Source organism: Bos mutus, chromosome 21 (genome assembly GCF_027580195.1).
Source record: "Bos mutus isolate GX-2022 chromosome 21, NWIPB_WYAK_1.1, whole genome shotgun sequence".
Taxonomy (NCBI): Eukaryota; Metazoa; Chordata; class Mammalia; order Artiodactyla; family Bovidae; genus Bos; species Bos mutus.
Window position 1 is genome coordinate 18,990,996 of NC_091637.1, and position 13,233 is coordinate 19,004,228.

At 48.7% G+C, this 13,233-nt stretch overlaps 1 protein-coding gene across 1 annotated transcript; it reads right to left on the minus strand.

Annotated features, from left to right (window-relative positions):
* Positions 1-245: 245 nt before the first annotated feature.
* On the minus strand, positions 246-2,453 carry LOC102278871 (myeloid-associated differentiation marker-like). Its single transcript, XM_014477016.2, has one exon. It carries the CDS (start codon positions 2,096-2,098, stop codon positions 1,232-1,234), a length of 867 nt encoding a protein of 288 aa, XP_014332502.2. The 5' UTR covers positions 2,099-2,453; the 3' UTR covers positions 246-1,231.
* Positions 2,454-13,233: the final 10,780 nt, after the last annotated feature.

Sequence of the window (13,233 nt, forward strand, 5' to 3'; positions counted from 1 at the left end):
AGCAGGGGCTGATGGGGATTGGAAACTCCAGGTAATTAAAAGAAACCATGCATATTTTTTTCTACATTTATATAGGTCACTTTATGCCTGAGTCTCAGAAAAGCAGAACGCAGTGGCAAAAAGCCACTGATGTGTGTGCGCACACACATTCAAGTACTGCAATTCTCTTGACTACAGCAGCTGAAATCCCCACTCAGTCAACCCACCTTCCCCAGAAAAATAGAAAAGAAATTTCACCTTTAAGAACAGGTCCATTCAGTCAATTTTGTCCTCCTGACCAGAAAAAGAAAACAAAAAATCCCAGGCAGGCTAACATCAGCTTTAAGGCTGGCAGGGCCATGCTCTTCTCCCTGCAGAGGCAGGACCTGCTCTTTTGATCGCTGAGGCAGGAGGGCCACATCGCTGCCCCTCACCAACACTGCAGACAGCTGTCTTCAAGACTCTGGGGTTCTTCACCAGCTCCTGCTTTGATTCCCCAGAGAGTAGTTGGGATGGGGAGGCATTCAGCCTTTGCTTCCTTTAAGATGGCTTCTGTAGGCAGTGGGTTTTCAATAAGCTTGGAAAAATTCTGGAGCCATTGTCAGACAGGGCCAACCACCAGCTGGGGCCTAGGGACCCAGGGACTCTGCTTCAAGACTCCCACCCACTCGAAATTACTGACCTCCAGAGACTTTTTTTAACTTAAATGGGAGACATACTGTACACAAAGAAAGAGGACCCAATGCCTAGCTACCCATCCCCATCCCCAAACCCATCACACATATACCAGAGGGACAGACTTGCTTTGGCAACAAGGCCCCTCCGGAGGCCTAGGGTGTGAACAGCTGCACAGAGGGCTGTGTGCTGTGGAGTCAGCACCTTAGGAGGCGGGAGGGGGTGGTGGGCAGAGAAGGAAGGAGTCTCAGGTCCTGACGGATCAGAAGAAGGAAAAAGGGGAGAGGTGGTCAGGACACAGGAGATGAGAAAACCAAGGATGACCAGAAAAGGGGTAAAAAACAGAAAATGTAGAAAAGATGAGAGAGCAGCAAGAGAAAAAGGCAAAACAGGATGTGGGCAACCAAAGAAACCAGGAAGGAGATAGAGCAGAAGGTGGGAAGGAAATGGGAAAGGGAGTGAGATGAATGCAGAAGGATGTTAGAAGGGAGAGAAGAGAGCCGGAAAGAGGACATCAGAGCTTGGTAATGAACTTCAGGTGAGACAAGGGAGGAATTGGGAGCCCTTGGGCAAAGCCTCAGCCGCTGTTAAAATTCAGGTGGGTAGAGAACACCAGGTCAGTCACATAAATGAGCAGGTTGATGGCTGTCAAACTAACCACAGCCAGTTGTTGGTCCCAGATGCACACAGAGGTGGAAATTCCACTGCTGCAGTTCACATCACTGGACCGCTGGAGCTGCCTGCCCAACTCCTCGTTGAACTGGTAGAGCGGCCAGAGGAGCAGAGCAGTGGTGTAGAGGAGGACGGAGAGCAGGGTCAGCACAACCTGGAAAACGGAGAAGGGGATGGACGGCCTGCTGTCGCACTTGCCCAGGTTCAGCAGGATGGCCACGGATGACAAGACGAAGCAGATGGAGTACACGGCCACGCACCACTCCAGGGCCGGCTGGTGCAGGTACAGGGAGGTGTTGCTGAGGAAGACAAAGATGACACAGGCCACGACAGTCTCCAGCCCCTTAAGCAGGCCTGGCACGGTGGCCATATAGCCTGTGATCATGTTGGGCTGGGCCCTAGCCCAGGTCACATCCATGGCATAAGCCACAAAGGCGATGCAGGAGAATGCAGTGGAGATGATGGTGCGGTCCCAGTCGTGGCTGTTGGAGAAGAACTGAATGTAGATGATGGGGTAGATGATGGAGGCCGAGAGGCAGAGGAGGGCGGAGTAGCAGTTGCAGGTGATGAGAAAGTTGTCCCAGGAGAAGGGGAAGTGGCCCTCCAGCCCGCATAACTCAACTATGAGGATGAGGAGGGTCAGGACGAAGCAGAAGCACCAGATGAACATGGACCAGTTACCTATGGCCCCCTTCCAGGTGCCCACGCTGGCCCCCAGCGAGAAGGCCATGCAGGTGGAGAACAGCTGCAGCTGTCGGAGGCAGCAGCCCATAATGGTCGGGGAGCCCAGGGCCTGAGGACGATCATGTGGTAGTCGTTCTGGTCCTACTGGTCACCAGTGTGGCAGAGGTCTTAGCTGAGGATCCACCCGAGAAAGGTCCAGCCCTGGAGATGGATTAAGTCAGATGCCAGGGAAAGGCTCAGGGCCCTGTGATGGCTGAGGCTCAGGATCTGTGGAGTTGGAATCAATGGCTCAGACACTCGGGTAACAGCACAGCCACTCCTGAACGGTTCTCCTTCACGCATCACCCTTGACCTTGTCACAAGACTTGTCTTATCCCAAAGCTCACAGCTGGGTTGGGTCTGGCATCAGACCATGAACATTTCTTCACCTCTTTCTGCTGCATGCCATTATCTATGGAGACACAGAGTAGCCTGACCCTTATCTGCAACCCCAACCTTTCAAAATTCTGAAAATTGAACAAGAATTAAAAAAAAAATTGTTTGGTAACAAAATTTGAACTGAACAGACCCAGACCATTTATGGTCTTTATTTCATGTAGTGTGAATGTTCAAAATTCAGTTGCAGAAACACCAATGTGTTTGATTACAAGGTGTTTCAGACCCCAGTGGGGTATTATGTCATGTAGGATAGATGCACCATGTTACATAAATGAAGCTGAAAAACTCGGAGTCCTGGAGCACATCTGCCCCACAGGGTTTCAGAAAAGGGACTGTGGATTGTACTGCTAACCCCATTTTACAGACAAGAAAACTAAGGTTGGGGGAATTAAGTCCTTCCCTAAGGTGGCACTGGAGAAGGAAATGGCAACCCACTCCAATATTCTTGCCTGGAAAATCTCATGGACAAAGGCCTGGTAAGATATAGTCCATGGGGCTGCCAAGAGTCAGACACGACCGAGCACACTCGCATACTAAGGGTGCATGACTAGGAAAGGGGAACCCAAATAACAGTGCCAAAGCTGCGGGTTTGAAGGCTTTGCTCTATAGCCCACATGTCAAAAGGGCCCATGGGTGGGAGCTCAGGACCAAAGCTCAAGGCTCTGGGACCCAGGATACACTTTCAAGGCCACGGCCTCCTTCCACAGCAACCTGAAGACCTACGGGTCCCAGCCTTTACTCCCTGCAGCATCACTAGAAGGAGCTGCCATCTGAGGGGACACAACCCCACCCGGAGGAGGGCAGCTTCAGGGGTGAACAGGGAGGAGCCCTGGGGTGAGAGCAAGGCCGTGGGGACAGGATGACATGAGAAGTAGGGACTGTTCTGAATCCCTCCCCCGAGTTTTACCTTAACATGTGACTCTTGCACATTGGGGAAGGGAGACCCCAATCCAGCATGACTCCAAAGTAGAGGATCATGGGGGAACCACAGAATAAATTAACATGTCTGGCTCTTAAGCTCCAAAGCTGCCATCCAGGTGGAAGTCTGGAAAGATCTAGGAGGAGTCCTACCTGAGCAGGATTTTCCTGGCCTGGGAGACTGGTTAGCAGCTTCCAAGCTGGGAACCAAGGGATTGAAAATGAACAAGGATGCTGCGTCTGATGCTGAATGGAGCCTTTCAGGGCATCCCAGGGAGTGGGTAGGGATGGATGGATGATCAGCCCCTTTTTAAAGGCAAAAGCTGAAAGAGGAGGCCCCTGCAGGACCCCTGGGAGGGGCCAGCCCTGAAGATGCACTGGGATTGTGGCAGGGCTGGGGGAACAGACTGGAGTTGACTGGGGGCATTCCAGGGTCCCAGGGACCCTGAGGCAGTCCAGTAGCTGTCTTCTGACCCAGAAGGGATGCAGGCATGGAGCCAACCTTCCCCATGGAGGAGAGGCCTGGAGTGGAACTGAAGAAGCCCCATGAAAGCCTCAACATGTCTGAAATGCTATGAATTGTGAGCCCCGAGAAGTGTCCCTGGACAGTGACATGCCATTTTCACCATCTCACCTTATAGCCCAGTGTTTGGCTCCCTTGTGTCACCATGGAGTCCCTCTGAGCACCACACATTCTGGAGAAATCCTTACAGATGTGACAGAGCCAGCCTGGCCTCTGGGAGCCAGAGTGGTGTTAAGGACTCAGGCCAGAGCTATTACTCAAACAAACCAACAATCTCAGGGCCAGAATAGCAGCAATTATTTAAGTATTCTTGGAAACACCAAAATTTTCTTTCTTCTAGTTTGTACTAATTTTTTCCTCTGGGCTGCAGAACAGACTTGCATTGTCAGCACAACAGCACCAGCTCCCTCATTCCACCCTCCCTTCCCCAAGACACACCACACACACACACACACACGCTCAGAAGAGAAACCCATGAGGCAGAGGCTTCTGTGAGTTCATAGAAAGCCCACGACCCAGGGAACTGGAGCCCATCCTCTGTGAGCCCTGGTCAGTGTGGTGGAACCCAGCTCTCCTGTGAGATGCAGCAGGTGGAGGAACCAAGGTTGGCAGAGAGGGGTGTTGGGGACAACAGCTGGAGAAAAGGGTCCTCCTCAAACAGTTCAGAGCCATGGAAAAGCCGCCCAGCATACTTAACTACACCTTCTTTGCCCACAGTGGATGCAGAGATCCACTTGATCTCCTCAGACAGTAGGTGGTGCTCTTGTATCTGGTACTCAGCACGGTGGACACACTCCCTCCCCTACCTGAGGCCTGACACTCAGGTGCCTCTCCCATAATGGCCCCTGAGGACCAGTAGCTGCCACCTAGAACCAGCTTCTCCAGGAACAGCAGCCTCCCTCCTGTCTCCATCACCAATCACATTAGTGAGGGCCCCAGTGACTGTCAACACATCACCAGGCTTTTACCGGGGTCTCCAGTGACATCACCTCCTCCGCCCAGCTCCCCATTTTCCAGTAATTGTGCCCAGAGCATGCAAGCTAATTGAAACAAGACGTGGACTTTTGTGCTAAAGTAGCCTTCACCAGAGAGGCAAGGGCGGCTTCTGGAAAATGTTAATGCTGTTTCCTGTTGGATGCAAATCCTGCTTGGAACTTAGCTTCAAACGAAACCTCATCTGTAAAATGAGGGGGTTGGACAATCCCGAAGAGCCATGCTGGCTCTGAGAGTTTATGCTACTGTGAAAAAAATTCCAACTGAGCCCTGGGTCGGGGAGCCAAAGGCTACTTCTGGTTGGCAATGGTGTTGTCACAAAGTGGCTGCAAATCAGTTTTTATTTTAGGCCCTGCAGCTGATAGATTAATTTCTATTTTGTGGGACGTACTCTGAATAATTCCATGAAAATCTTTCCACTGACATCACCAACCACCAGATAGGAGGTCCCCAATGTGCAAACCTCAGGCTGAGTTACTTTTCGAAGACTTGGGTCCAGGTAGAAAAAATGGTTGTTTATGATTGGGACCCCCGAATTGCTATGGAAACCAAGTTTCTCCCTCTCTATCCATCTTCAGGAGGTGTAAGCTTCAGAGGGTTTCCCACTTACCCATGCCCAGAACCGAACTTAAGAAGTCCAATCTTGGGTCAGGCAAATCCACCAGATATTAAAGACAGACAAAAGTTCTGTGCTCTGGACAACCGGACAACCTGAATTTGGGAGGTGTGCACTTCACTGCTATATAATTTTGGCTTGGAGGTTTATTGTTTGTTTGTTTGGTTAATTATTTCTTGTGGAATTTCTCCACGTAGGTCCAGTCTTCCTGAGACTTCCTAAGTTCTTTATTTGGAAAAGAAAAAGATCCTTTTAAAAAGAGAGAGAGAGAGAGAGAGAAAAGAGGTTTATAGTCATTTCAGCTGGGAGACCCAAACTGCTGAGTAGAGAAATGCGTTTAGAGGAGATCAGCCAGGTGTGAGATGAACCACAGCTAAGACCAGCAGACGATTTCTAAATCGACAAAAGCAAAGAGCTTTCTCTTTACTCCACTTCGAAATTCTTTGGAACCTCCACACTGAAAGAAGTCTGAGAAGTCACCTGGTATATCCACCCAGGTTATGGCAGCCTGTGTTCCTCCATCCTTGGCAACTGTCAGCCGACTCTCTGCTTCCCTGGGCAGTCAATTCTATATTCTTATAACTTGGCTGAAAAAAACCTCCTGAGGTTCTTAGAATGAGCTGAAATCAGCCTCCCTGTTACTCCCATTCACCAGTCACAGGTTTGTTCTCAGAAGGACCGTGCAGAGAAAAAAGTACAAACTCTAGTCCCAGTGAGCTTGGACAGCACTATTGGCCACGGATGCCATGTCATCTTCTCTTCTGGATGAATACCCTTAGTTCTTTTCATCACTCCTCATTTTCAGGCATTTCCAGGCCCTTCACCCTCCTGGCCACCTGCCTCTGGATGCTTTCCAAACTGTTGGCTTCCTTTTCACGCTGTGATTGGAATTCTGTTCTGATGATCTGAATTCTGAGTTGATGGACTGACGGATGTAGAAAGTGAAAGTCACTCAGTCGTGTCCGACTCTTTGTGACCCCATGGACCATACAGTCCATGGAATTCTCCAGGCCAGGATACTGGGGTGGGTAGCCTTTCCCTTCTCCAGGGGAATCTTCCCAACACAGGGATCGAATCCAGGTCTCCCACATTGCAGGCAGATTCTTTACCAGCTGAGCCACAAGGAAAGCCCAAGAATACTGGAGTGGATAGCCTATCCCTTCTCCAGCGGATCTTCCCGACCTAGGAATCAAACCAGGGTCTCCTGCATTGCAGGTGGATTCTTTACCAACTGAGCTACCAGGGAAGAGATAAGCTCAAACCTGAAACTTTGAAGCCACATACGGGTGGCTCACCAGAAACGGGCTACAGGGACATGTCCTGTCATGAAAGGACATCTTTGAGTTGCTTGCAAACACTATGGCGTGTTGTCTACAATGAGAAACACATGCTGAAGTGAAAGTGTTAGTCACTCAGTCGTGTCTGACTCTTTGCGACCCCATGGACTGTAACCTGCCCAAGAATCCATGTAGGTTCTCCAGGCAAGAATACTGGAGTAAGTTGCCCTCCTATAGGGAAATCTTCCCAACCCATGGATCAAACCCAGGTTTCCTGCGTTGCAGACAGATTCTTTACCATCTGAGCTACCAGGGAAGCCCCAACCACATGCTACGTATCCTTAAGTGTCTCTAGAGAATCAGAGTATAGTTGGAAGTGATTCCTTTTTCCTTCAGTGAACGCTTAGTATGAATCTTCTAAGATTCTATCTCTGATCATAGATGAAAGGCTTTGGAGCCATGATAATAGATGGTCCAGTCTCTAACCTCAAGGAGATTCACTGGGATAATCTACAACAGCTTAATTGGCCCAGGTGTGCTAGCTCTAAACAACTTTGGAAGAATTCTGCTTGTGATTTTAATAAAAAGCATAATCATAGATGACCATAGATGACTGAAGATGGAAGGACTCTCAGAAAGCTTGAATTGATGTCCCTTGGTTTATAGACGTGCAAACTGAGCTCCAGAATTTGTAACTCATCCACCTGGCCATCTATCCTTCCATCCATCGACACAACAAATGTATTTATTTAGCAGCCGCAATTTGCAAGTAATATATTTGGGGGGAGTCCAAAGTGCACAGCAATACCAGATAAGGGGTAGGAAGTAACTTTGTTGGTATATGGATAAAAAGCTCGTATTGAATGATCTGGCCAACATAATCTGGTTGGTTGACAGGCATCAAAGCCAGGACTCGAAACCAGGTCTTCTGCTGTCTGGCACAGGGCTTTTCCAAAGCACATGCTTTCACCAGTAAATGACTGATGGTAGACAATAGAGCATCTGCTCTATATCAGGGAACCCTGTCCTGATGGAATCCTATTTAGACATTTCAGACAATACATCTGTAATGGTGAATGTGCTGGTTGCACAGATGTAGTGCTTCACCACTGAAAAGCACGATGCAGAAGATAAACATCATTTCTGTCCATCTTCCAGAAGCATAGACAGTCTCTCCTTAACTCCTTCATTCATGACTCCTCCTCGCCAACAGTTTACCAAAACTCTCTCCCAGGATCCACCAGAGAGCAAATCCAACTTGTTTTCTTTAATTTTCCTGCTCTTTGAGCTCCATGAGATAGGATGCTATTGGCTTTCCTGAACATCCTCCTTCCTTGGTTCCCATATCCTTCTCTCTCAAGTCTGCCCACTTGCTGACACTATCCCTTGTCAGGCCCTTAACCATGAACATTATCAAGAATATTACCTTGTACATTATAGCTTCTGGATAAATGTATTTGTTGAGTGGATGGATGGTTGGATGGATGGATGGATTTCTATGTGAATTAATGACAAATTCTGGAGCCCAGTTTGCCCATTTATAAACCAAAGGATATTAATTCAAGCTTCCGAGGGTTCCCCATTCTTCATATTTTGCCATAATGTCTCTCTTTTGAGGACTGACTCATTCACAAACTATCGGCTGTCATCTCTATGTATGAAGTTTCCAAATCTACATCCCCACCTTAACAAGAACCCTTTGTTCCACTTGGCTCTTGTTCTGCTGCTTCAAACCCAACAGATCTCTGATCAAGCCATCCTTGTCTGATCCCCAGTCTGCAAGCTGAACATCCATCTCTTTTCCACAACCCTGGCCAGCAGCCCTCCCTTTCAGACTCATTCTCTTAGTCCATCAGGCTCAAAACATTGAGACAAAATTCAATTTTCCTCTCTTAAATAAATGAGTCATCTACATAAAGTCATTAGAGATATCTCTCTCAGATAAGCTTAATTTTATCCATCCATCTATCTGTGAATTCATCCTTCATCCTTTGAGAGCATCCCAGCTTTCTCTGGGATGACCACATCACGTGTCAGATAAGCCAGATCCCTCTCCTGAAAGTTCAGGGTGATGCCACATCTCAGCTAGAATTGCTGGTGTATGCATCCCTCAGGCATTTGAGCCATGCCCAGCCAGATGCTTCCCTCACCTTCTTTTCACCCTTGAGTACAAGTCCAAGACTGAGAGCATGTGCAAGGCCACAGAGATGCCTCCCCATCAGACGTCTTGCTAGAGAGCAAATGGCCCTCTTGCTCCTCTGGGAAGGGAAACTCTCCAGGGGCTCAATGGGCTATAACCAGACCCTGTTTAGAATAGGCAGCTGAGAGTTCAGGGTTCCCCGGGGCTGAGCAGTCACCCCTCCAGTGCAGCCCACTCCCAACTCCCTCCCTCCTTGACCTCATAGCCCCTATCCCCAACTTCCGTTCCTGACACCAGCATCCAGACCTTCTCTATGATTGTCTGCAAAGAGACGGAGGGATGAGGGGGGCTGTATACTAGTTAAACATCTTTGTTTTTATATATTTTTTTTTCTGGACTTATATTTTAATGTTTTGTACGATCTGTGTTTCCCAACTTCATATAATCTGTAGATCTGCGACTCTCCTCTATGACTGCAATAGGACATTCATTTTTATATACGAAATCTTACTGTTTTATTACCCCAACTTCTTCAACATTAAAAAATGAATTAGCTATAATCTCTATCAACAACTTCAAATCATTTCTGGTGAGAAAGTGAAGTTGCTTAGTCGTGTCCGACTCTTTGTGACCCCGTGGACTGTAGCCTGCCAGGATCCTCCATCCATGGAATTTGCCAAAATAATTTCATTTTATTTATTTTTGGCTGTGCTGGGTCTTCGTTGCTGCAAGGGTTTTTCTCTACTTGCAGCGAGCACAGGCTACTCTCTAGTTGGGTGTATGGGCTTCTCATTGCGATGGCTTCTCTTGTGGAGAACAGGCTTTAGGCACGCAGGCCTCAGTGGCTGCAGCACCGGGGCTCAGCAGTTGCAGTTCCCGGGCTCTAAAATAAGGCTCAGTAGTTGTGGTGCATGGGCTTACCTGCTTGGCAGCATGTGGGATCTTCCTGGATCAGGGATCGAACCCATGACTCCTGCATTGGCTGCTGGATTCTTATCCACTGAGCCACCAGGGAAGCCCCAGTCAAACATCTTTAACATGGAGGCAAATATCCAGGAGAAAGCCCCTTTGGGGAGTGTTGCGGCATGCAAAGTGGCTAGCATCCAGGCATGACCTCCCATGTACTCATGTAAAGATATTTCCAGTCTGATTGCAGTATACCTGCATCCAGATTTCCAGACTGACAGAAAATTGGAGCTTTGAGGGCCCTCAGCAACCAACCAATTCAATCCCTGCCCTGTGCAGATGAGAAGACCAAGGCTCAGTGACCTCCCACGGTCATTCAGTGAGGCAGAGACAAAGCTGGAACTAGAAGACAGAGGGCCAGTGTGACAGGCAGGATAGTGACAGCGAGCCACCCACTCACTGAGATAGACCCCACAGCAGCTGGGGGTTCTGGGTTCTCCTCCTTAAACTTTGAGTAAGAGAGCTTCTGCTGGTGGAGCCAGGTGGGTGGTGTGAGCCCAGAATGGCAGTAGAGAACTGGGGTGGGGGTCTGAGTGGGGTGGGGAGCATGTCCAGTGAGAGAGAACCCATGCTTGGCCTGGGAGCCTAGCACAGTGGGAGAGGCAGACAGAGAACAGCCCCACAAGGACTTGAACTTCATCTTCCCCGCCAGGAGCCTGATCACCTGGGAAGCCAGTCAGTTTCGCAGAAGGGCCCCTCCCTGGCCTCTCTGCCCGCTCACAGGGACGGCTGGCCAGGAGGCAGTCCTTCCACCCACGGCTTCCATGGCTGCCCGGGACTCGGGCATCCTGCCCTCTCACCTCACCCCTCGCATCCAGACGTGCTCAGGAGGCAGGCTGTCTTTGCCAAGGGCCCTCAGAGGTCCAGACGATCTTGATCCAGTTCCAGGGACTGAGTCTCCCAGTGTACCGAAAAATAGAAAGATGCCAAACAGGGCTCCAAAAATTGAGGTGTGTTTAAAGCATTTCCTGTGAACAAATTAACACTCTTCACACACACACACACACACACACACACACCCCAAACATAAAGCAACATAATCGTGCTATTCACAAAATAATCATAGAAATTATATAAACATTCAGAGCGCCCCCCCACCGACCCCCAACTTGGCAACATGGCCTAGCAGTGAACAAGGATTTAAAGTTGTATGGTGAAGGTCGGCCTCAGCAACTCTCTATGACTGCATGTGTGAAACTTCTCTCAACGTGAGTTACATCTCAAGTCGAGACAGGGACTAAATGGCTCTTGGGTCCCAGGCCCTCTCCTTTGGTCAGCTCCACACCGAAGTGTGCAGTTGAGGGACCGAACCTGAGAGTGACGGGGCCCCGCGGGGACTGGGCCTGACCTGGCGGCCTCCACACCCACACCCAACCCCAAGCCCGTACCTCAGGGAGAGAGGGAGGGAAGCCAGGCTGCCCCCAGGGACAGTGCAGGAGCCTGGGCTGCCGGTGGGCCGCCAGGCCTGGCTGAATGAAGCCTTTTCATAGCACACCACCCAGGAGGGGGGTGTGATCCCTCCCCAGCCACACAGAAGCCTCTCAACCCAGGCAGCACAGTGCCCTGTTCACACAGCTCGGGAAACAAAATAAATATATTCTCCCCTGAAGACCCCACAATGGGGCTTTTTCACAGCACAGAATCAGAAACGGCCCTCTTGCTCTCCACCCGGCTGACAGGCTACTGGTCCCTATAGCCTTTGCCTGACCCTTTCTAGACTAGCCAGGGTTCCCTAGTAGCTCAGACAGTAAAGAATTTGCCTACAATACAGGAGATCCAGGTTCAAACCCTGGGTAAGGAAGATCCCCTGGAGAAGGGAATGGTTACCCACTCCAGTATTCTTGCCTGGAGAATCCCATGGACAGAGAAGCCTGGCAAGCTACAGTCCATGGGGTCACAAAGACTGGGACACCTCTGAGCGACAAACACTTTCTAGACTCAGGGTCCACCTGGCCTAGCCTAGGTCTGTCTTTCTACTTTCTGGTCAAGTCCTTGTATGGTCAAGTGGCCTCCTGGGTAGGTATTGGGAACAATCTGTAAGAATTTGGATAAAGGAAGGAGACAGGACCCAATGCTTATTGATTTTCTACTAAGTGTCAGGAAAGTGAGGGACATGCTTACCTGCCCTGGATGGTATACTTCCCTCTGTCTGGAATGCCATCTTCCTCTCCACTCTACTCTCTCTAAAATCATGGGGAATAGTAAAAAACAAATAGATAATATCCGCTGAGTGCTGACTCCAAACCAAGCACTTTTTGGAACTCAAGCATCGCCTCTTACAGGAAGCTTTCCCTGACTTCACTCAGCATTGAGACCATCTGTCTAAGAATCTCTCTCCGACTGGATGCGGAAGGCCTAGAGGTCATGGCCTTGCACCCCATTTCTGAGTACCTGGGTTCCTTCCCAGAGATGACCCCTAAAGGTTGGGTGAATGTGGTTGCCTCTAGTTTCCTCACCAATACAGTTGCTTATACAGCGCCTTGAACTAGTGCAAGCCCTGAGCCATAGAGACTAATGGTTACAGTCTTGGAGTCAGCATCCTAGCTGTTAGGCCTGGGCCAATTCAACCATCTAAGCCTTTCTTTTCTTTTTTTTTGCTTTATTTGCATTTGTTGCTGTTTTAGCTTTTAATTTCAAGCACAACAAGTTGGTTAATGATATCCTTTAGCTCAAAATATATGATCATCATTAGTGCAAAGCTCTTTCTTGTTTCTTTTTATAGCTTTAATTGACATAGAATAAGATTTAAAGTGTGCAATTTGATGAGTTTTGGCACGTTCATACACTTGAAGAACCCATCACCATAACCCAGGTAGTGAACAAATCCTTCCACAAGTTTCTTCGTGCCCTCTGGTCATCTCTCCCCCCACCACTCCCCTCCTCCTATCCCCCACTCTGGGGGCAACCACTCATCTGCTTTCTGTCACTACAGATTAGTTTGTGTTTTCTAGAAATGTATATAAATAGAATCATACTATCTGGACTCTTTCATTCTGCGTAATTATTTTGCAAGCCATCCATACTGTTGTGTGTATCGTGGTTTTTCCTCTTTTATTGTTGAGAAGCAGTCTATTGTAGTTATAGTACAATTTGCTCAACCACTTATCTGTTGATGGACACTGGAGTGGTTCCCATTTTGAGTCTATTACAAATAACGTGAATATATATGTAGAAAACTTGGTGTGAACATATACTTTCATTTCTCTCTCGAAGTAGAATGACTGGTCATATTTTATTTTCTTCTTCATTCCCAACCTTTACTCTCCCTCTCCCTTAAGCACCCACTCTGATATTTAACGTATTCCCTTAACTATGAATAAATTATCATAAAATGAGCAGAGCTGTTGTGTTC

Bases quoted from the DNA above. Each gene is read 5' to 3' on its own strand.
- LOC102278871 (XM_014477016.2), bottom strand. From the start codon at position 2,098: ATGGGCTGCTGCCTCCGACAGCTGCAGCTGTTCTCCACCTGCATGGCC.